The sequence below is a fragment of the Somniosus microcephalus genome, chromosome 3, assembly GCF_052327205.1.
Source record: "Somniosus microcephalus isolate GS21.2 chromosome 3, FLI_Smic_1.0, whole genome shotgun sequence".
Lineage (NCBI taxonomy): Eukaryota > Metazoa > Chordata > Chondrichthyes > Squaliformes > Somniosidae > Somniosus > Somniosus microcephalus.
Window position 1 is genome coordinate 32,614,334 of NC_140989.1, and position 21,545 is coordinate 32,635,878.

At 45.7% G+C, this 21,545-nt stretch overlaps 1 protein-coding gene across 1 annotated transcript in view; it reads left to right on the forward strand.

Moving 5' to 3' along the window:
• The window catches only part of adss2 (adenylosuccinate synthase 2), a 106,385-nt gene that overhangs the window by 37,724 nt on the left and 47,116 nt on the right, over nucleotides 1-21,545 (forward strand). The window contains exon 2 of the mRNA XM_085979808.1: nucleotides 19,128-19,230. Within this exon, the coding sequence (XP_085835934.1) occupies nucleotides 19,128-19,230 (103 nt within the window). The remainder of the gene's footprint in view (nucleotides 1-19,127; nucleotides 19,231-21,545) is intronic.

Sequence of the window (21,545 nt, forward strand, 5' to 3'; positions counted from 1 at the left end):
GTTAGCACAAGGAACTAGCCAAATATTTTTGTTCAAAAACGTTTGTTGTTGGTCTAAACATGGCATTGTGTCTGAGAAGCTTATTAAACGGTGCCATTGTAATGAGGTGGCACCAGGCAATCCGAGACTGTTACTTGTTTTATTGGTGCTGGGACTCTCGGCAAATGCCACATTCTCCTGGTGACTGTAGCTGTGTCCCTATTGAAGTGTCTTTCAGAGGAGGGTGCTGTGCAAGCACGAAAGGCCAGGTCCGGGCCCAGCTAGCATTGGAGGTACAGAGTTTTATTACCTTGTGTTGATGCTGGCAGGGGCATTATACACCCGGCAGGGGTATTACACACCTGTCATCAATGTGTCTTGGTTGCACTGTGACGTTTTTGTTATCTGGGCCCAGTACCCCTCTTTCGCACTCCGCAGGGGCTGAGAGAGGGCATTATTGGAGCTGTAATTTTTTCTCTTTCAAGGTTGTTACAAATGCAATGTTTCAAAGGATGTGTTTTGGCAAATTGGCCCAATATAATCGTGAATTGTCACCTGGGTTGTTTAGGGTATTGGTATCAAAATGGTACAGCAAAAATCATTTTAGTGCCAGAATGGCTCTTCCGACATTTACTTCACTGTAAATTGTAATGGGCCAGAAATTCCAGAACGGGGCTTGCAGCGCGTGCAAGCCCCGTATTTGCACTTACCCCGCGCTCCTGCCAATCAGCTCCAGGGACGCCTGCACTTCCAGAAACTGAAACAAGAATCCCGGGCAGCGTATGACGTCACGCCGCCCAGGAGTGCAGCCAGCGCGGACCCAGGAGCGTGCAGTGTAAGTGAGACACGCCCCTTGAGGTCTCAGTTTCACTGGACACGCCCCCAATGTTTCTGTCAAGCTGCTTTGCTTTTTTACATGCAAAGCAGCAGTTTAAATAGGTTTTTGGAAGTTTTTTCAAGATTTTGGTAACTTTTATAAAATTTTTAAAATGTTTACATTATTTTGAGTAATCTGAAGTAGTTTTAAAGAGAATTAAAGCAATTTAAAGACTTTTAAAAGCCCTAAAAGAATTTTTTTAATTCCATTTATTTATTTAGCAATGTCGTCGTCATACGTGTCTTCACACTGTTCCCTTTGGGGAACTGTATGAAGTGGTGGAAGGATTTATGGTCGTGATTAACGCTCATTCCGTGACCGTAACCATCTTTGAACCAGCCATTAGGGCGGTTAGTCCTATGGCGGGAGGGTTTTACGGGCTCCCACAAGCTATACAAGGAGGGGGGCCACCCACACCCACGGACGCAAATATCCCACTGGATGTCAACCCAGAATTTAGAGCCGGAGCTCCGACTCCACTTGCCGGGACTGTCTGGAGTGGGGTTCGAAACCCTACCCTGATCTGGCCCAGCGGCGGGGATCCTACCGCTATGACAAACGCCCAATCCGATTAGCAACGTGAAATGGCAGCATAGGGCTCCAGTCACGGGGCGGGAAAAGGCGCAGGAAACGTATGGGTGTCACCTTTTGTGCGGAGTGGGCCTTTTGCGTAGCAGTAAGCATCCCCTCCGCTGGGCCAGAAGGAGTAGGGTTTTGAACCCCACTCCAGACAGTCCCGGCAAGTGGAGTCGGAGCTCCAACTTTAAATTCTGGGTGGACATCCAGCGGGATACTTGCGTCCGTGGGTGTTGGTGGCCCCCCCCCCCCCTCAGATGGGTTGTGGGAGCCCGTAAAACCCTCCCGCCATAGGACTAACCACCCTAATGGCTGGTTCAAAGGTGGTTACGGTCACGGAATGAGCGTTAATCACGGCCATAAATCCTTCCACCACTTCATACAGTTCCCCAAAGGGAACAGTGTGAGGATACGTCCGATGATGACCTCTTGCGCAATGCACCTCCTTGGACCCTCAGTCGCAGATGCAAGGGGGCAAGTCGTGCAAGTGTTAAATTTTTTATTTTATTGACATGTAAAATGTTGGCCCAATAATTCCCTTCCAAATGCGCTAGTACGGTCGGGGTACTTACGCATCTGGCCGGATGAAATGCCGGTTTTCAGCATGCACAGTGCATGTGGGGAAAACCGGCATTTCCTGTCCTATGAACGAAGGGGTTCAGGGGCAGAACGCGTGCGACTGCACATGCAGCGCGTGCGCAGTATAATTCGCCGCTTTCATTAATGCTTTCAGTGAGGTCCAGTCATTACAACTTACACATGAAAAAAGCATGGGTACAGTTGCTACAGAGGCTGCGGAAGAAGATATTTCTTATCGTGGAGCTTCTGAAAGTATGTATGTCTGTATATATTCCTTTGCGTGTTATGTATATATTCCTTTACTTATGTGTATGAATGTATTATTTAATTATAACTTTCAGAGAAAGTAACTTATTGGAAAATCATAATTAAAAACATACATTCATAGTAAAGGAATATAAAACATACATACATATACGTAAAGGAATACATGTGGACATACATACATAACTCATTCTCACATTCCATTCACACAGCCACAATTGCTCCTTCTACCTACCGTTCTGAAAACCCTTTTTAAAAAAAAAAAAAAAAAAAAATTTAACTTTAAAACTTACTTAAAATTTCTTAAAATAACTTCCCTCCCTTTCCCAAACAAAAATATTGCATTTCAAAAGCTCCACGATAAAATATATCTTCCTCCGCAGCCAATGAACCACTTTACACTTGCTTTTTTTCAGTGTAAGTTCTGAGGACTTACCCTCACGGATTTCATGAACGAAATCCACGAAGTTCACTGCGCAAGCGCTGCCTGTGCAGTCGCACGCGCTCGAGGTCTGGAAATGCCGGCGTTCCCCGCATGCGCTGTTCCTGCTGAACGCCGGCATTTCCAACGGCCAGAAGCGTGAGTACCCCGAGCGCACTCACGCTTCTGGCCTGGAATTTCTGGCCCATTGTTTAAGAATAGGTTAGACGGGTGGTTATAGGAAAGGGGAGCAACAGGATCTGGGAACAGGGTAGGCACATGGGCTTAGGACCACAGTTTGTGTAAAGGATCAACACCACTACAAGCTGGTTGGGCCAAATGGCCTGTTTGTGTTGTAATTCTATGTAATTAGTAGGAGGTGGGGGGGGGGGGCAAGGATGGAGTCGTGGAGCATGCCAGACGTGACCACGTGGCATAGGGAGAAAATAAACGAGGACAAGAAAAGACCATGAAGCCTGTCTCATGCTGTCATTGTGCAACTTATGCACACCTTGTAAGATGCTGTCGGAAGCGATGTACTGGCGTCATTGAAGCAAGCCGAGTTAGAACCAGAAGAGGGCAGCTCCTTGGAGGTGGGCATGGGCTGAATCTGAAATAGCTGGCTGTACCGTAGGCTACAGAGCGTTCAAAGAGGAACACGTGCCACAATTTTCGTCAAGCGGCATTTCACTGCCGATTTTGACCAGTGCATCCTTGGTGCTGTGGAACGGAATGTGATGGGCCGAAATCCAGACTATGGGGACTTGAAGGAGTGATGACCAAGGTGGGCATGGAATTGGGCAGAGAGGAGCGAGAGAAAGAAAGACTTGCATTTCTATAGCGCCTTTCATGACCCCCAAATGTCCCAAAGTGCTTTACAGCCAATGAAGTACTTTCGAAGTGTAGTCACTGTTGTAATTTAGGAAACCGGCAGACCATTTTCACACAGCAAACTCCCACAAACAGCAATGTGATAATGACCAGATAATCTGTTTTAGTGATGTTGATTGAGGGATAACTATTGTCCAGGATACCGGGAATAAACTCTCCTGCTCTTCTTTGAAATCGTGCCATCGGATCTTTTGCGTCCACCTGAGAGAGCAGACAGGGCCTCGGTTTGACGTCTCATCCGAAAGACGGCACCATTGACAGTGCAGCACTCCCTCAGTGCTGCACTGAAGTGTCGGCATAGATTTTTGTGCTCAAGTCTCTGGAGTGGGACTTGAACCCACGACCTTCTAACTCGGAGGCAAGAGTGCTGCCCACTGAGCCACGACTGATTGGATATGGGACCAATTTGAGATGAGGATTGAGAATAGGCTGTTTGAGAAAGTGACGTGATGGTGGCAGTTTTGAAGTGAGGGAAGGAAACCATGCTTGAAAGGAAGAGGTTAAAGATGTCGTGGAGAATTGGACTGAGGAGTGGGTAGACAAGACTAACCAGCAAAATTGCATTTTCTCTTAAAAACTTAACCGGATTTTTGCTTGGTTATTAACATCTTATCTAGTCCTGTCCCTGTGTGGATAAAAATGTGGTTATCGAGACAACACTGCAACGAGTTCTTTCTCATTTCAGACAGAATCATTGAATAGTTCCATAGTCCTGGATGTGGATTTGCTGTTGCTCTGACTACCAGTAGTTCATCAGTCAAAGTGGAGCTAGAAGAATTTCTTGCGTCAGTGACCTTGTTGCAAACAGATGCTCAAAATTTGTTTCATGTTGCCGAATTGTAGCAGCGTGACTGCTTTGTGTGTTCCTTAGTATCCCACAGTAGCTGGTGCTATTATCTCAAAGGTTATCTAATCCATTGCACAATTCATATTATTTTTCCCTTTCCCCGTTTTCTCCTTTTTTCTTTCTGACTTGTATAGAAACATAGAAGATAGGAGCAGGAGTAGGCCATTCGGCCCCTCGAGCCTGCTCCGCCATTCAATGAGATCATGGCTGATCATCCAAATTCAGTACCCTGTCCCTGCCTTCTCCCCATACCCCTTGATCCCTTTAGCCTTAAGAAATATATCCAACTCTTTCTTGAATATATTTAATGAACTGGCCTCCACCGCCCTCTGTGGCAGAGAATTCCACAGGTTCACCACTCTCTGGGTGAAGAAATTTCTCCTCATCACTGTCCTAAATGGCTTACCCCTTATCCTTAGACTATGACCCCTGGTTCTGGACTCCCTGGCCATCAGAAACATCCTTCCTGCATCTGGTCTGTCCAGGCCTGACAGAATTTTATAGGTTTTGATGAGATCCCCTCTCAATCTTGTAAACTCCAGTGAGTATAAGCCAAATCAACACACTCTCTCCTCATACGTCATTCCTGCCATCCCAGGTATCAGTCTGGTGAATCTTCGCTGCACTCCCTCCATGGCAAGAACATCCTTCCTCAGAGAAGACGACCAAAACTGCACAAAATACTCAAGGTGCGGTCTCACCAAGGCCCTGTACAACTGTAGCAAGACATCCTTGTTCCTGTACTCGAACCCGCTCACTACGAAGGCCAACATACCATTTGCCTCCTTAACTGCCTGCTGCCCCTGCATGCTTACCTTCAGCGACTGGTGCACAAGGACACCCAGGTCTCGTTGCACTTCCCCTTTTCCCAATCTGTACTAAAAATCAACAAATGCCTCTACAAAATATTATCCAAATTGGATTTGGTGTAGACTGCACAAAACCTGGTCTAGCTCGGTGTTGTCCAATAGAAATTGCTGACTAGCACAGGTGTGTGGCTACATGACACCATTTTAGTAGAAAATGCCTTGCATACAATGCAGGTAAATGTACTTCATCTGTGCATTTACTTAACAAATATTCGCCACTACCCAGTGTGGAACTTTACAGTCTTTCTCTTTCACCAAAGTTTGGAGTAGCATGAACTCATCAGGAACAGCACATCTTGGTGCAGTTTCTGGCTTTCTGTCCCAGCAATTACGAGCGGTACTCTTGACTTCTTCAGAATGATTGCTGAGAATGTTGACTCGCACAACGAGATGCACCAGAACTGCCCTGCTTTCCATCCAAAACACGGTTGGGTGCTGCTTGCCCTTTGCCATGACGTTTCCTGTTGGAGTTGCTCGTCACAGCTTGGCTTGCTTGTTTCTGCTGGCCTGGTACGGTTATTCTGATTGGTCGAGCTGACCATGGTGACAACTCCCCTCTTCATACGTTATTGCTGGTGTTTCCATGGTGCTGAAGTCTGCCGTTTTCATCCATGTTGCACACCATTTTAGCAGATAACCAAGGAGGAAAGGCCCGCACAACAATCAAAAAGAACACGTGCGCTCACACACTGCTTTTCGTCTTACCATTTTACAGGAAACTTTTTTTTTATCCGGCACCGACGTGGTGCAGGTTCATCAAAAATTCCAGATAACCGAAAGCTATAGTAAAAGATACGGAGAGCTGACAGCTCCGTATAAAGCAACAAACCCTGTTGCTTAGCAACAAGTGCAGAACAATGGCCACAAGTTCCAAGCGTCTCTGTAGCTTAGCAACAGCTGCAGCCACACCCTTGCACAGCAACAGATTGAGGAAGGCATGTACAATATGAAGTAAAACTTACCTGAACCTACTCCTGAATTTTGCCGGTTAACCGAGATTTACGGTTATTTAGGTGCCGGTAAATCGAAAGTTTCCTGTACCAACTAATGCACAAAAAGGCTAAAGTACACGTGCTTACGCTGTGCGAGTACAAGTATTGAGATCACATGCCCAATGACGGTGTTCTCACTTTTTGTTTACTAATCGAAAATGCAATTAGCCGCATCCGAGTTCCCAATCAGCCACATGTGGCTAACACATTGGACAACACTGCACTAGCTCTCCGTTATACTGTATGTGGCTGAGCCTGTGTGTTACGACCTGACATGATTGAGTTGGTTGGGAGTAGAAGTTGATCCAGAGTAGTGATGTTCTTTGTTCCAGTATTTTGAGTTCACCCAATTACTTGCCTATAAATGAAGAGATCTCGTGAGTATTTGCACGTTGTATTGAACCGTCCACTCCTATTTTTAGTAAGTTACTCGAACTTCTTGGATTCAGATCATAAGGCACAGTGATGCTGCATAAAAGCCTATTTGGAATGTTTGCCTCCAGTGTAGTAGGATCTGTCTAACCTCTCAATGCTCGGAATTTTTTTTTTCCCCTGCTTGCCTCCGCCCAAAAGCTGCTCCATTTACTCTCCTTTGCTCCTTAGCCCTTGATACCCTTACCTAACAAAAATCTGTCGATCTCGGTCTTGAAAGCTCCAATTGACTCCGCATCCACAGCCTTTTTGGGAGGGGGGGGCGGGGGCGGGGAGAGAGAGTTTTCCACTACCCTTTGTGTGGGGAAAAATGCTTCCTAATTTCACTCCTAAATAGCCTAGCTCTAATTTTAAGATTGCGCCCACTTGTTCTGGATTTCCCCCACCGGAAGAAATAGTTTCTCTGTATCTACCTTAGTGAAACCCTTAAATCATTTAAAATACCTTAATTAGATCACACCTCAAGCTCTAAACTCAAGGGATTACAAGCCAAGTTTATGTAACCTGTTCTTGTATCGTCATCTGGAATTATAGTTAGGAAGCTGAGTTAACCATCGCGTCCTGAACCCCCGTGTTGCTAGAGCTGGGTTAAGCTTTTGGGAAATTTGTAACTTGTCCAATGTCCCCAGTACCACATCTCGGTCCTCTCATTATGCACCAGAGACAAATTTGTGAGGTACCTGCCTCGTGAGAATTATCTTTAACCTTATTCTATTTTTGTTGCTGCCTCCTTAAACACCAGTGTTTTCAGTATTTCGTATGTTTGGGTAAACTGCAGCAGGAGATGAAGTTTGTAGTGCTGTATGCTTTAAACCTGGCTCTGTTACCAAATTTTTGTATGTTTAGTACTGGCAAGGTAACAAAAAAGGAGAGGCATTAATACATTCCTAAACTTAGCAACGGAACATGAGTGGATCTGCAGCATGTGCGTGTCCTGTGATAGATAGTTTAAAAGACTTGCCGTTACTAAAGTTGACTTTTACGGACTGTATAAGTTACAGCATTTAATTGCTTCAACACCAGTGATTGCACTGCAGCATGCTTTGGCTCCAGGATGTTCCTCCAGTCTGCCATTGCATATGATTGCACACAACATACCCTTTTATACGCTGTAACAGAGCAACTTTAGCAATGACCAGACTTTTAACTATGTATATAATGGGCATTTGATAGCATGTAATCTGTACGTCCATGACTTCAAATTGGCTGGGCGTAGTGCAGATGTCCCAAAAAGAACGATTAGGATTTCAGTAAAGTATGGTCGGGTGAAATTTGCCTGCTCTGTCCACTTGAGTTGTCGCTGCTGATGAGCAGTTTGAGGTGAGCGTGGCATATGAAACAAATTGGCAATAAAGTAAGTGAGATTTAACCTGTAAAGAAAAGAAAGACTTGCATTTATATAACGCCTTTCACACCCTCAGGATGTCCCAAAGCGCTTTACAGCTAGTGTAGTCACTGGTGTAATGTGGGAAATGGATATATGTACCATAGTAGAGTGATGAGAACACTGCGATAGTTCATCATGCATTGATTTAGCTGCCGATTATGGGAAGTCAAATAATTACACTTGCTTATCAGTTGTACTCCGTCTTTATGTACAATTCAAGAAATACATTTTGTGTCTAATAATTTTTAGGGGGAAAAATTCGGTATCGCCCCATTTGGGGCGCCGTTATCGGCCTTGCGCAAAGTTCAGCGCCTGGAGCTAATTATCGCCTCCGACAGCAAACTTGGCTTTTATCGCCCCTGGAGGTGATTGGAGCGCTAAATCAGGTGCTTCACACCTGTCTTAAGGCGCAAACGCCAAGGAGTGAGGCGCTACCTCAGAGTGCTGGCGAAGCAAGGAAGGGCAAATCAAAATAAACCTGCAACGTGCTGCTCAGTACTCAAAACTCCTTCACACAGCGTTGAATCTCTCCAGAAGTCTGTCTGTCTGTCTCTCTCTCTCTCTCTGACTGCGTGGTGCAAAAATGTCACCGACAAAAAAAGGTCGCCTTTAAATAGCGCTCCCCTAGTCCCTTTCTGACAGCATAATAGAGTCATAGAGTTTTTTACAGCACAGAAAAAGGCCCTTCAGCCCATCGTGTCTGCGCCGCCCATCCATCCCTGTCCAGTCTAATCCCATTTTCCAGCATTTGGTCCATAGCCTTGTATGCAATGGCATTTCAAGTGCTCATCCAAATGCTTCTTGAATGTTGTGAGGGTTCCTGCCTCTACCACCCTTTCAGGCATTGAGTTCCACATTCCAACCACCCTCCGGGTGAAGAAGTTCCTCCTCAAATCCCCTCTAAATCTCCTGCCCCTTACCCTGAATCTATGCCCCCTTGTTATTGACCCCCCTACTAAGGGGAAAAGTTCCTCTTTATCTACCCTATCTATGCCCCTCATCATTTTGTACACCTCAATCAGGTCCCCCCTCAGCCTTCTTTGCTCCAAGGAAAACAACCCCAGCCTGTCCAGCGCCTCTTCATAGCTGAGGCGCTCCATCCCAGGTAACGTCCTGGTGAATCTTCTCTGCACCCTCTCCAAAGCAATCACATCCTTCCTATAGTGAGGCGACCAGAACTGCACACAGTACTCCAGCTGTGGCCTCACCAGCGTTTTGTACAGCTCCATCATAACCTCCCTGCTCTTATATTCTATGCCTCGGCTAATGAAGGCAAGTATCCCATATGCCTTTTTAACCACCTTATCTACCTGTTCCGCTGCCTTCAGGGATCTATGTACATGTACACCCAGGTCCCTCTGACCCTCTGTACTTCCTAGGGTCCTACCACTCATTGTGTATTCCCTTGCCTTATTTGTCCGTCCAAAATGCATCACCTCGCACTTTTCCGGGTTAAATTCCATTTGCCACTTTTCCGCCCATCTGACCAACCCGTTTATATCGTCCTGTAGCCTGAGGCTTTCCTCCTTGCAATTTACCACCCCACCAATTTTCGTGTCATCTGCAAACTTACTGATCATACCTTTTACATTCTCATCCAAATCCTTTATGTAGATCACAAACAACAAGGGACCCAGCACCGATCCCTGAGGTACCCCACTGGACACAGGCTTCCAGTCACAAAAGCAACCTTCGACCATCACCCTCTGCCTCCTGCCACTCAGCCAGTTTAGGATCCAACGCGCCAAGGCACCCTGGATCCCATGGGCTCTTACCTTCTTGACCAGTCTCCTATGCGGGACTTTGTCAAAAGCTTTACTGAAGTCCATGTAAACCACATCCACAGCATTTCCCTCATCCACCCCCCTAGTCACCCCCTCTCAAAATTCAATCAGATTTGTCAGACATGATTTACCCTTGACAAAGCCATGCTGACTATCCCCGATTAATCCTTGCCTCTCCAAGTGGAGACTAATTTTGTCCCTCAAAATTTTTTCCAATAATTTCCCTACCACAGATGTTAGGCTCACTGGCCTGTAATTCCCTGGTTTATCCCTGCTACCCTTCTTGAATAATGGTACTATGTTAGCTGTTCTCCAGTCCTCTGGTACATCCCCTGTGGCCAGAGAGGTTCTGAAAATTTGTGTCAGAGCCCCTGCAATCTCCTCCTTTGCCTCCCACAGCAGCCTGGGATACATCTCGTCCGGGCCTGGGGATTTATCCACTTTTTGGCCTGCTAAAACCGCTAGCACCTCCTCCCCCTCGATGCTAATATGTTCAAGTATGTCACAGTCCCCTTGCCCGATTTCTATGTCTGCATCGTCTTTCTCCATAGTGAACACCGATGCAAAAAATTCATTTAAAACCCCGCCTACCTCATCTGGCTCTACACACAGATTGCCACTTTGGTCCCTAATGGGCCCTACCCTTTCCCTGGTTATCCTCTTGCCCTTAATATACTTATAAAACATCTTAGGATTTTCCTTTATTTTGTTCGCCAGTGTTATTTCATGGCCCCTCCTCGCCCTCCTAATTTCTTTTTTAAGTACGCCCCTGCAGTTTTTATACTCCTCTAGGGCTTCTTCCGTCTTTAGTCTTTTGTAACTGCCAAAAGCCCCCCTTTTATTCCTAATGCATTTTTGTATATCCCTTGTCATCCAAGGTTCCCTTTGCTTGTTGGTCCCACCCTTGACCTTTACAGGAACATGTTGGCGTTGTACTATCTCTATTTCCCTTCTGAAAGTCTCCCACTGTTTTGATGTGGATTTTCCTATAAGTAGCTGCTCCCAGTCCACTTTGGCCAGATCCTGCCTTATCATATTAAAATCGGCCTTCCCCCAATTTAGAACCCTTATTTCCGGGCTGTCTTTGTCCTTTTCCATGACCACCTTAAATCTCACCGAATTATGGTCACTGTCGCCAAAATGCTCTCCTACTGACACTTCCACCACTTGCCCGGCTACATTCCCTAGAATTAGGTCCAGTACCGCCCCCTCTCTTGTAGGACTTTCTACATGTTGGCTCAAAAAGCTCTCCTGGATGCACTTTAAGAATTCTGCACCCTCTAAGCCTTTCACACTCTGACTATCCCAATTAATATTGGGGAAGTTGAAATCCCCCACTATTATTACCCTATTATTTTCGCACTTTTCTGAGATTTGCCTACATATCTGTTCCTCTATCTCCCCCTGACTGTTCGGGGGCCTATAGTACACTCCCAGCAAAGTGCTTGCCCCCTTTTTGTTTTTAAGTTCTACCCATATGGCCTCATTAGAGGAACCCAATAATATATCATCCCTCCTTACAGCAGTAATTGACTCCTTAATTAATATTGCAACACCCCCTCCCCTTTTACACCCCCCTCTGTCTCGCCTGAAGATTCTGTACCCCGGAATATTGAGCTGCCAGTCCTGACCCTCCCTCAACCATGTCTCCGTGATAGCAACAATATCGTACTCCCATGTGTTCAACAACAACTTCAGTTCATCCACCTTATTTGCAAGACTCCTTGCATTAAAATAAATGCCTTCCAGCCCTGCCATATTCTCTCTTGCCTTCACATATTTGCTCTGCCTTCCCAGCTGACTTGTTTTTCCCTCTGTATTTGGCTGTAAATCACCCCCTACTATAGCTCCACTCTGTACCCCATCCCCCTGCCAAGTTAGTTTAAACCCCCCCCCCCCCCCCCAGCAGTGCTAGCAAACCTCCCCGCAAGGATATTGGTTCCCCTCTGGTTCAGGTGTAAACCATCCGACTTGTACAAGTCCCACCTTTTCCAGAAGCAGACCCAGTGATCCAGGAAACTAAAGCCCTCCCCCCTGCACCATCCCTTTAGCCACGCATTCATCTGTTCTATCTTCCTATTCCTATACTCACTAGCACGTGGCACCGGGAGTAATCCAGAGATTACAACCCTTGAGGTCCTGCTCCTTAATCCTTCACCTAGCTCCCTAAATTCTTGCTGCAGGGCCTCATCCCTCTTTTTACCTACGCTCCCCTCAACCTGTCGTTGCTAGCGGCAGGCGGTAAAGCAGGGGGCGCTACTCGATATCCGGTCCGGGGCGCTAACGGGGCGTTGCGCACTCGAATGACGTCACATTCTGCCGGCGCAGGAGATTGTGGCGGAAGTGTTTAGCGCCACCGCAAAATGTCTAGTTAATTTCGCGAGCGCCACAATCATCGCCGCGCCTGGCCTCTAGTTGCTTTGCGCCCTCAAGGCGCCTTAACGGGAGGCGCAAACAACTGAATTTTTCCCCCTTAAAGTCTAATTTTTTTTTTTATAAATGGGTTTACAAAAAAATCTCTGCACAATACTTCTCCGGCACTTGGATATCCTCACTATACTTGCTGATCTTGCAGGTTCCAGTTGCTGACTTCAAATCAGCACAAGTTGTGAGGCAATTATGCTGGCCTCATTGAGATTGTGTCCAAAGATTTTCCAGTGCACTGAATCATGCCTAGCTCTGTTATACTGCAGCTGCACCTGTGCGTCTCTGAAGCTGCAGAATCACATTTGTACTAGAGGTTTTTTTTTAAGTTACTCTTTGTTGTTTAGAAGAATTGATGAGCTCACATATACGCCAGTGTGGCATTAACTAGTTTATTCAGAAAACTGTTGCCCGTTTTATTTTTGCTGAGCATTATCTGCCGAAAAGGTGAAAGAAGAAATGTTCTCCCCTATTGATGCTTCTAAACGCGCATGCTTCAAAATATCCTGGATGTCTGCTTTAGTATTAACGCACATTAGTTTGCCGTCCCCTCTGGATTGATTCTTTGTACTACAGGAAACTTTGTGCTATCCGGCACTGACGGGACCGAGCTGTTGCCGTCCCATCAAAAGTGCTGGACAAACCAGCGCTAATGTTGAAACATATGGAGATTTTGCGCTCCGTATCTGGCAACAAACCCTGTTGCTTAGCAACAGCTTCTAAACAGTCGGCCGTACCTTGCAAGCGTCTCTGTAGCTTAGCAACAGCTTCAGCGAGACCTTGCAGAGCCTGACTGGTGGAAGAAGAAAAAAGCAACGAAAAGAAAGAAAACCTAACGAAACGGCTCCTGATTTTTGCCGGTGGCTCGAGCATTCCGGACAGTTAACCTCCGGATAAACCAAAGTTTCCTGTATCAGCTAATTCTAAAGCCCTCAGTCTTTCTGCTGCCTCTATGCAGTAGCATGTGTGGGTTTTTTTTAAAGGGCGCAGATATATTTATCAAATTGTAACAACTCATTATCAGAAGTGCCTGGGTGTTTTGCTGCTTATCTTTGGCCTACCTCCTTGCCTTCCAGAATATAAATAACACCAAAGTTCTGTGCACAGCCTCCATTCTCCTCTCCAGAAGTGCTGGTAAAACCACTCCCATGCGTACATTTTTTCTGTGTGTGTTTGATGAATTTGAGCCACTGGGTTATTGTTTTTAACAAGTTAAATATTTATGCATTAAAGTGCTTGCATATAGCTGCCAGGGATATTATTTGCTAATTTTTCCTGCCAGGATGATAGCCACTGTAAATCTCTCCTAACAACCTGCTCAAAGTATACGTTTCAGTTTGCAAACTGGTGGCAGTGTCCTTCAGCTGACGGTAGTTTTACTGCTAACTGTTCACTTGAGACGGAAGAGATCCTTCTAACTAAAATAAACCAGCTGATGAAATGTGAACATTGCAGCATAAAATTTAGTTGCAATAAAGTTGTCCTCGCTATTGTACATGAAGAATAAAAATGGTGCCCATTTAGAATTTTTTACAACCACCTAGCCCCCTCCATGCTCTCTGGAATTCTCTCCCTAGATACCTGTACCCCTCCACCACCCTGTCGTCCTCCTTTAGAAACCCACCTCTTTGACCAAGCTTTTGGCTAACTATAAAAATGCTTAAGGGGCTTGACCCCTGGCTTCATCGTGCCACCATTGGCGGCCGTGCCTTCAGCTGCCTATGATAATTCTGATTCTTTTACCCTCAGTCTGGTTCAGCAATCACTGAGTCGAATACAGCTGGAGAGTTCAACAGATTTATTATCCGCGGAGTCTTACTCTGGTATATCGGCAGAGTCTGACGAGTCCAACAGAGTAAGCAATTTGACATACAGCGTGCTACATATTTATACATGCATTGCGAAAGCATTAACACAGCATACATTCTGCGCCAATCATGAGCTGTACACATATACTTTTAACTTGATTTCCTTGTCTGGCAGTTCGAGCTGGGCAAGCTGCATTTTGTGATTGAGTTACAGCTAAGTAAAGATCCCGTGATGCGGTTAAGATTACTTACTGTCTGTACAATTTTTGCACGCCGCCCTACATTGTTCCTTATCAGCATGGTGCAACATCGTAGGCACCAGCCATTTTAGCAACTAAAGGTCAGGTTAGCTTTTTACTTCTTTGCTGCCTTTACAGTTTCTCGTTTCTTCTTCATTGACCTTTGTATTCTCACCGAGATCCTAAGCTGCGGAATTCCTTCCCTAAACCTTTCCACCTCTCTACCTCTCTTTCCTCCTTTTAAGACGCGCCTTAAATCTATGGGACCGGCATGCTGCCGGTTGATCAGAAAGTCTGGATTACAGCGAGGTATACTTAACCAAGGTACAAGAGCCCCATACACGGCCACAGGTGCAGGAGCCCCGGTTACACGGCACTTGTGCAGGAATCCCGGTTACACGGCCGCAGGAGCCCCGGTTACACGGCCACAGATCCAGGAGTCCCTGTTGCACGGCCACAGGTGCAGGAACCCCGGTTACACGGCCACAGGTGCAGGAACCCCGGTTACACGGCCACAGATCCAGGAGTCCCTGTTGCACAGCCACAGGTGCAGGAACCTTGGTTACACGGCCACTAATATATAGTAAAACTTACCTGAACCTACTCCTGCAATTTGCCAGTTAAGAGAGATTTCCGGATATTTAGGTGCCAGTTAAGAGTATTTCCTGTACCTCCATGTATGGCTCAGTGTCCAATTTTGTTTGATAATGCTCCTGTGAAGCGCCTTGGGACGTTTTACTATGTTAAAGGCGCTATATAAATGCAAGTGTTTGTTGCTGCTGCTTCAGGTTTGATTTTCTTCGAGCCCTAATTCCCATGTTACTGACTCCTCAGCTCTTATTATCTGCAGCAAGTGAATAAAATCTAATACAGGAAACTTTGTGTTATCCGGAGGCTAAATGTCTGGCAAGCTCGAGCCACCGGCAAAAATCAGGAGCCGTTTCGTTAGGTTTTTTTTCTTTTCGTTGCTTTTTTCTCAACAGTCAAGCTCTGCAAGGTCTCGCTGTTGCTAAGCTACAGAGAGTACGGCCGACTGTTTAGAAGCTGTTGCTAAGCAACAGGGTTTGTTGCCAGATACGGAGCTCAAAATCTCCGTATGTTTCAACATTAGCGCTGGTTTGTCCGGCAGTTTTGATGGGACGGCAACAGCTCGGTCCCGTCGGTGCCGGATAGCACAAAGTTTCCTGTAAACATTTACAACCAAGCTTTGTTGCGAATAAACTGTATTTGACATTCTTAAGGAGCGTTCCAATATTTTTTTTAAAAAACTGCTTGCCCTCAAGAAAATTTAGTGGTCCCAGTGTTGTCACTGGACAGACTTAATATATTGGCACCAAAGCACTACAGAACAATTCTGACTTGAGCCACCAATGCTGTACTGTTAAACCTCTGGTGTAATGTTCTTAATCCATCAACCCGTATTGCTTCTTCCACCACACACCTGCTACTCCAATAAGAAAAAAGTTGCATTTTATCACGTACCAACGCACTTTACAACCAATGGATTGCTTTTGAAGTGTCGTCACTGTTGTTATGTAGGCAAACACGGCAGCCAGTTTGCACCCAGCAAATTTTCACAAACAGTAAATGAATGAAAGGCTAGATAATCTGTTTTTCTGTGCTATTGATTGAAGGGAGTGTAGTGCTTCATCACCTTACCAGATAGGCTCCCAAATTTGGACGGATAGAATCTGTAATCTAATTATACTCCTGGGTACTTTGCCGTTTAAGTGGACATTGCACAAAAATTTCGCATGCTGACCATTTAAGCTTTTTAAAATCCCAGTGACAGCACTGCATTCCTTGGCTCGGGACAGCAAATCTGTTCCTCGTGCTCTGCCAATTCCATTAGGTAACTAGCTGTTTGCAAAGATCATTTGGGGGAACAACCCCCACTGCCGGATGATAGTTGATTATCTTGACTCCTCCTATTTCTTCCTGACCCTGGCCCAGCCTTGTGGAGAAGCTCAGGCCTATCCTTATTATCTCTTGCTGACAGATGGACAAGCTTGGCTTGTGTGATACTGTGGACTGACACTTGAGCCTTACCAGTGCGTGCAGGTTAGTTTTGTGGTACTAGGCCTGTCATGTTTCCATAAATGCTGAAAACAACCGTTGTGGTATTTAAAGTCCGGTTATCTCCATATGATCAGGTGCAGAGCCATGTGCAGGTCATAATTCACATGGACCAGGATCAAAAGCGTTTTGTTTTTTTTTTAAGGGAGTGTTACTGTCATGTGCTCTGCTGAAGGCCCGAAATATCCTCTCATCTCGAGCTCTTCATGTAACTGGAGAAAGACAAAGCAGGGTTTACGACATTGTGATTGCCGGCAGCGTACACAGGCACGGGATGTCCGATTGATGCGCAGCTGCCCAGTGTCAGTGCAAAAAGTGTTGAGCAATGGGATTTATTGCTCATCAACGCCACGCATTTGCTGAATGAGTTTGAATGTGTGGCTGACTTGGTTTTTACCTGTATCGCTACCGCGCTGCATGACTGGTCAGTGCCAGAGGATTCTGACTTGCAGCGCAGCTGTTTCATAATGTTCGCTGGTGGTGTGACTAACCTCGTGTTGTGTGTGTGGGGCGGGGGTGGCGAGAGAACAAACTTGAGCGGCTAATGCTGTACGCAATGCTCTGAATTCATCACCTCAAATTGATCCCTCCACTGGTGACAGACTATAAACACCAGTACTTGCCTGCCGTATGAAATAGTTATAGTTCAAAATGTTCTCTGCAGGCACAAGATGTTTTGAAGGACACTATCTATCACTGGGATTGTATCGAGCCAGAATGTGAATTTTGTTGTACTATGTCCACTTAAACTGCAAAGTACAATTAGATTACAGATTCTATCCTTCCAAATTTGGGAGTCTGGAAAGAGGATGAAACACTATTCTCTCTCCTCAATCAATACCACAGAAAAACAGATTATCTAGCCGTACATTTACTTTATTGGGTGCTTTCCACCAGTCAAGTGGACATGGCATGATGGTTCACTTTTTACTGGTAACTCATCATGCTGGAGTCAGAATTTGGCTTTCAACCACCAGTTTTAAATTAAATTTTCCCTTCAAATTTTGTCCCCTGCTTTCCTGGAGATGTTAATTAGTGCTGGGGTTGTGGTTACACGAGTGCTGCCTGGTCCACTTTTCATGTGTGAATCTGAACAGCAGGTTTCAACAGGCTAGTTGACTGGGGAGGCACCACAAGCAAGGCCCTTATCCTGCCTATCCCTCGCCTGATGTCTCCACGTTCCAGTAGGCGTCGCTGGTGGTCAGGAGCAGGAACCCTGGGTGACTTACTTCCCTCTCCCATGCCCCAGTCGCTTAAGACTGCTGAGACTAATTGTAGTGGCCCCTTGCACCAAGTCCGGTTCACCCATGATTCCCCCCCTGTGCTTGCTGACCTACATTGGTTCCCAGTCTGGCAAAACCTCAATTTTAAAGTTCTCATCCTTATTTTCAAATCTGCCCGTGGCCTTGGCCCCTCCCAATCTCTGTAACCTCCTCCGACCCTACATCCCTCAGATCTCTGCACACCTCCAATTCTGGCCTCTTGCGCATCCCCGATTTTAATCGTTCCACCAATGGCAGCCATGTTTTCGCTGGCCATGCTTTCAGCTGTCTAGGCCCCAAACTCTGGAATTTGCTCCCTAAACCCCTCTATCTCTCTCCCTTAAAACTTGCCTTTTTTTGCCCTAATATCTCTCTGTGGCTTGGTGTCAAATTTTGTTTGACAACGCTCCTGTGAAGTGCCTTGGGACGTTTTACTATGTTAAAGGCTCTTTTTAAATGCAAATTGTTGTCGAGACCACGCCTGGAGTACTGTGTGCAGTTTTGGCCTCCTTACCTAAGAAAGGATAGACTTGCCATAGAGGGAGTGCAGCGAAGGTTCACCAGACTGGTTCCTGGGATGGCAGGACTGTCGTATGAGGAGAGATTGGGTCGACTAGGCCTGTATTCACTAGAGTTTAGAAGAATGAGAGGGGATCTCCTTGAAACATATAAAATTCTGACCGGGCTAGACAGACTGGATGCAGGGAGGATGTTTCCCCTGGCTGGGGGGGTCTAGAACGAGGGGTCACAGTCTCGGGATACGGGGTAGGACATTTAGGACTGAGATGAGGAGAAATTTCTTCACTCAGAGGGTGGTGAACCTGTGGAATTCTCTACCACAGAAGGCTGTGGAGGCCAAGTCACTGAATATATTTAAGAAGGAGATAGATAGATTTCTAGACACAAAAGGCATCAAGGGGTATGGGGAGAGAGCGGGAATATGGTATTGAGATAGAGGATCAGCCATGGTCATATTGAATGGCGGAGCAGGCTCGAAGGGCCGAATGGCCTACTCCTATTTTTCTATGAGATCAGCAAACTGAACACAGACCTGAACCTTGCTGTTCCAAATGGCTCAACTACACATTCCCCATACCCACTAGAGAAGCGTCAACCAGCGATTTTGAGAGTTTGAATCCTACAGTTGCCCGACACTAGAGCTCCCCTACCTCAATAAACTAACTTTTTGTAATTTTACAAGCCTCTGTCAGGATACACTATTGCATGAAGTGAAATTTGTGATCTGGAGGAGAAGCGAGACATGTCAAGTCTTCAAACTGCTGCTTCCACAAACGCGCAAGCGCGTGCACACCCGGCCCACGCAAGGTGCCGAGGAATGTGCGAGCGAGCCGCTGGAAATGCAAGGCGGGTAGAGCAGACAAATATACTTGTTTCATTATACATCTTTTGTCACACACAGGGAGGAAACAATGCTGGCCACACTGTGGTAGTGGATTCTGTTGAATATGACTTTCACCTTTTACCCAGTGGAATCATCAACCCTAATGTCGTTGCCTTCATTGGTAAGTTTTCGCATTTCTTTTTGCCTGTAGTGTTCGAGTCGACAGCACTAAACCTGAATTGCGTATCTAATCATTTTCTGGTTTGGTTTGGAGGCGTCCCTAAGAGTTTAAAGGCACCCCTGGCGGCTCAGATGTAGAACTAAAATTGCACTGTAGTTAGTTACCAGGAACGACGTTGAGTCACTCTTCCCTTCTGTTTCTCTTGCTCTCTTCCTATACTGTGCAGGGACAGTACAACTAATTGTTCTTTTTAGATTGGACTTGTGCTCGGGGAATTCAGAATGGCTGTGGAGGGGATTTCTGTTTTATTCTTCAATTCCATACCAGAAATTGTTCAGCTGACACTTTGCATTTTTAAAGTAGTGTGAGGGAATGTCAGGAGTCTATATTTATAATTGGAGAATTAACTTCCTGAATTAGCATAGAAATGGAAGGTAGAGAGCAATGTTTTTCTTCCCCCCCCCCCGCCCCCTAATTTTTGTTTTGGATCCCGCGGTGCCTTTAACGGACGACACGGCCCATTCAAAATTTCGGGCATGTGCAAAATCTCCGATTTGAAAAGCCGGTCCCAGGCTGCGTGTGATCTCCAGACAGCTGCGAGGCCACACAGCTTAAAGAGCGCATTGGTGGGGAGTCTTCTGCCAAATTGAGGCAGGTGAACAAGGTAAGACACATTGGGCAGTTGGAGGTTGCAGTGCTGGTTTTGGGAGAGTGTGGCTACACAGGCCTGCACCACTTATAGATATCCAGCTGGCCGAGCTCGGCACTGGGCAGAAGTGGAATCGGCAGCAAGAAAAGTGCATACGTGCTGTTGTTTTAAAACTCGAAGTTGATATTCGAGAAATTCGATTATACACGTGTTTCGTTAACCCTAATAAATAGCTCTGGCAGTCATAGCAGATCCTTTGTCCGGCATTTTTTAAGGTTCATAGACAAACTACCAAGTTGCCACTGGGCTAAATATCTTGCCACCGTAGGAAGAATGGCACCTGGGCCGATGTACGCGTGTGATGCTCCTTAATTTATCAATTTTAAATTGCTCCCATCAATGCCTCTACCAGTGGCAAACCTGTGGCCAACAATACTTTGCCCTATGCTCTCCAGAGTTTGGAAGGACAAAGCATATAATACTGCATTATGGCTTTTTTACAATTCAAGTGAACGCAGTACTGCCCAACATTGCATTTTACTAAAATCCAAGTGGTAACACTAACCTTTATATTAATGGGCTGTGTATTATAAATGTTATAATATGAATAAATATGTATAATAATTAATGTCACCATCTTTTAAAAATGATAGAGGCACTGGAGAGGGTGCAAAAAAGATTTACAAGGATGATACCAGAATTGTGAGGTTATACCTATCAAGAAAGGATTAAAATGCTGGGTCTCTTTTTCACTTGAAAAGAGAAGGCTGAGGGGTGTCCTAATAAAGGTCTTTACTCTATCAAAACCTTTCATAATTTTAGACACAGAGAGAATGTTTCCACTTGTGGGGAAGAGCAAAACTAAAGATTATCAATATAAGATAGTCACCAGGAAATCAAATGGGGAATTCAGAAGAGACTTCTTTACCCAGAGAGTGGTGGGAATGTGGAGCTTGCTAACACAAAGGGTAGTTGAGGCGAATAGGATAGATGCATTTAAGGGGAAGCTAGATCAGCAGACGAGGGCGAAAGGAATAGAGGGTTATGCTGATAGTTAAATGAGGAAGGATGGGAGGAGGTTCGAGTGGAGCATAAATGCCTGGTTGGGCTGAATGGCCTGTTTCTGTGCTGTATATTCTATGTATTAAAGCTATAAATCTGATTGTTAATGTATTGCAATAAGTGGATATGTTGATTGTCTCATTAAGCTGACGGTGGAGTTAGTTATTTGGTGGAGTTAGGATTTCGTGATTTACCCAGTGCTTCTGCAGATGTGCGATCATAGAAAGTTACAGCACGGAAGGAGGCCATTTCGGCCCATCGTGTCCGCACTGGCCAACAAAGAGCTATCCAGCCTAATCCCACTTCCCAGCTCTTGGTCTGTAGCCCTGCAGGTTACAGCATCCCAAGTGCACATCCAAGTACTTTTTAAATGTGGTTAGGGTTCCTGCCTCACCACCCTTTCAGGCAGTGAGTTCCAGATCCCCACACCCCTCTGGGTGGGTGAAGAAATATCCCCTCTAAACCTTCCACCAATTACTTTAAATCTGTGGCCCCTGGTTTTTGACCCCTCTGCTAAGGGAAATAGGTCCTTTTCTATCCACTTTATCTAGGCCCCTCATAATTTTATACACCTCAATAAGGTCTTCCCTCAGCCTCCTCTGTT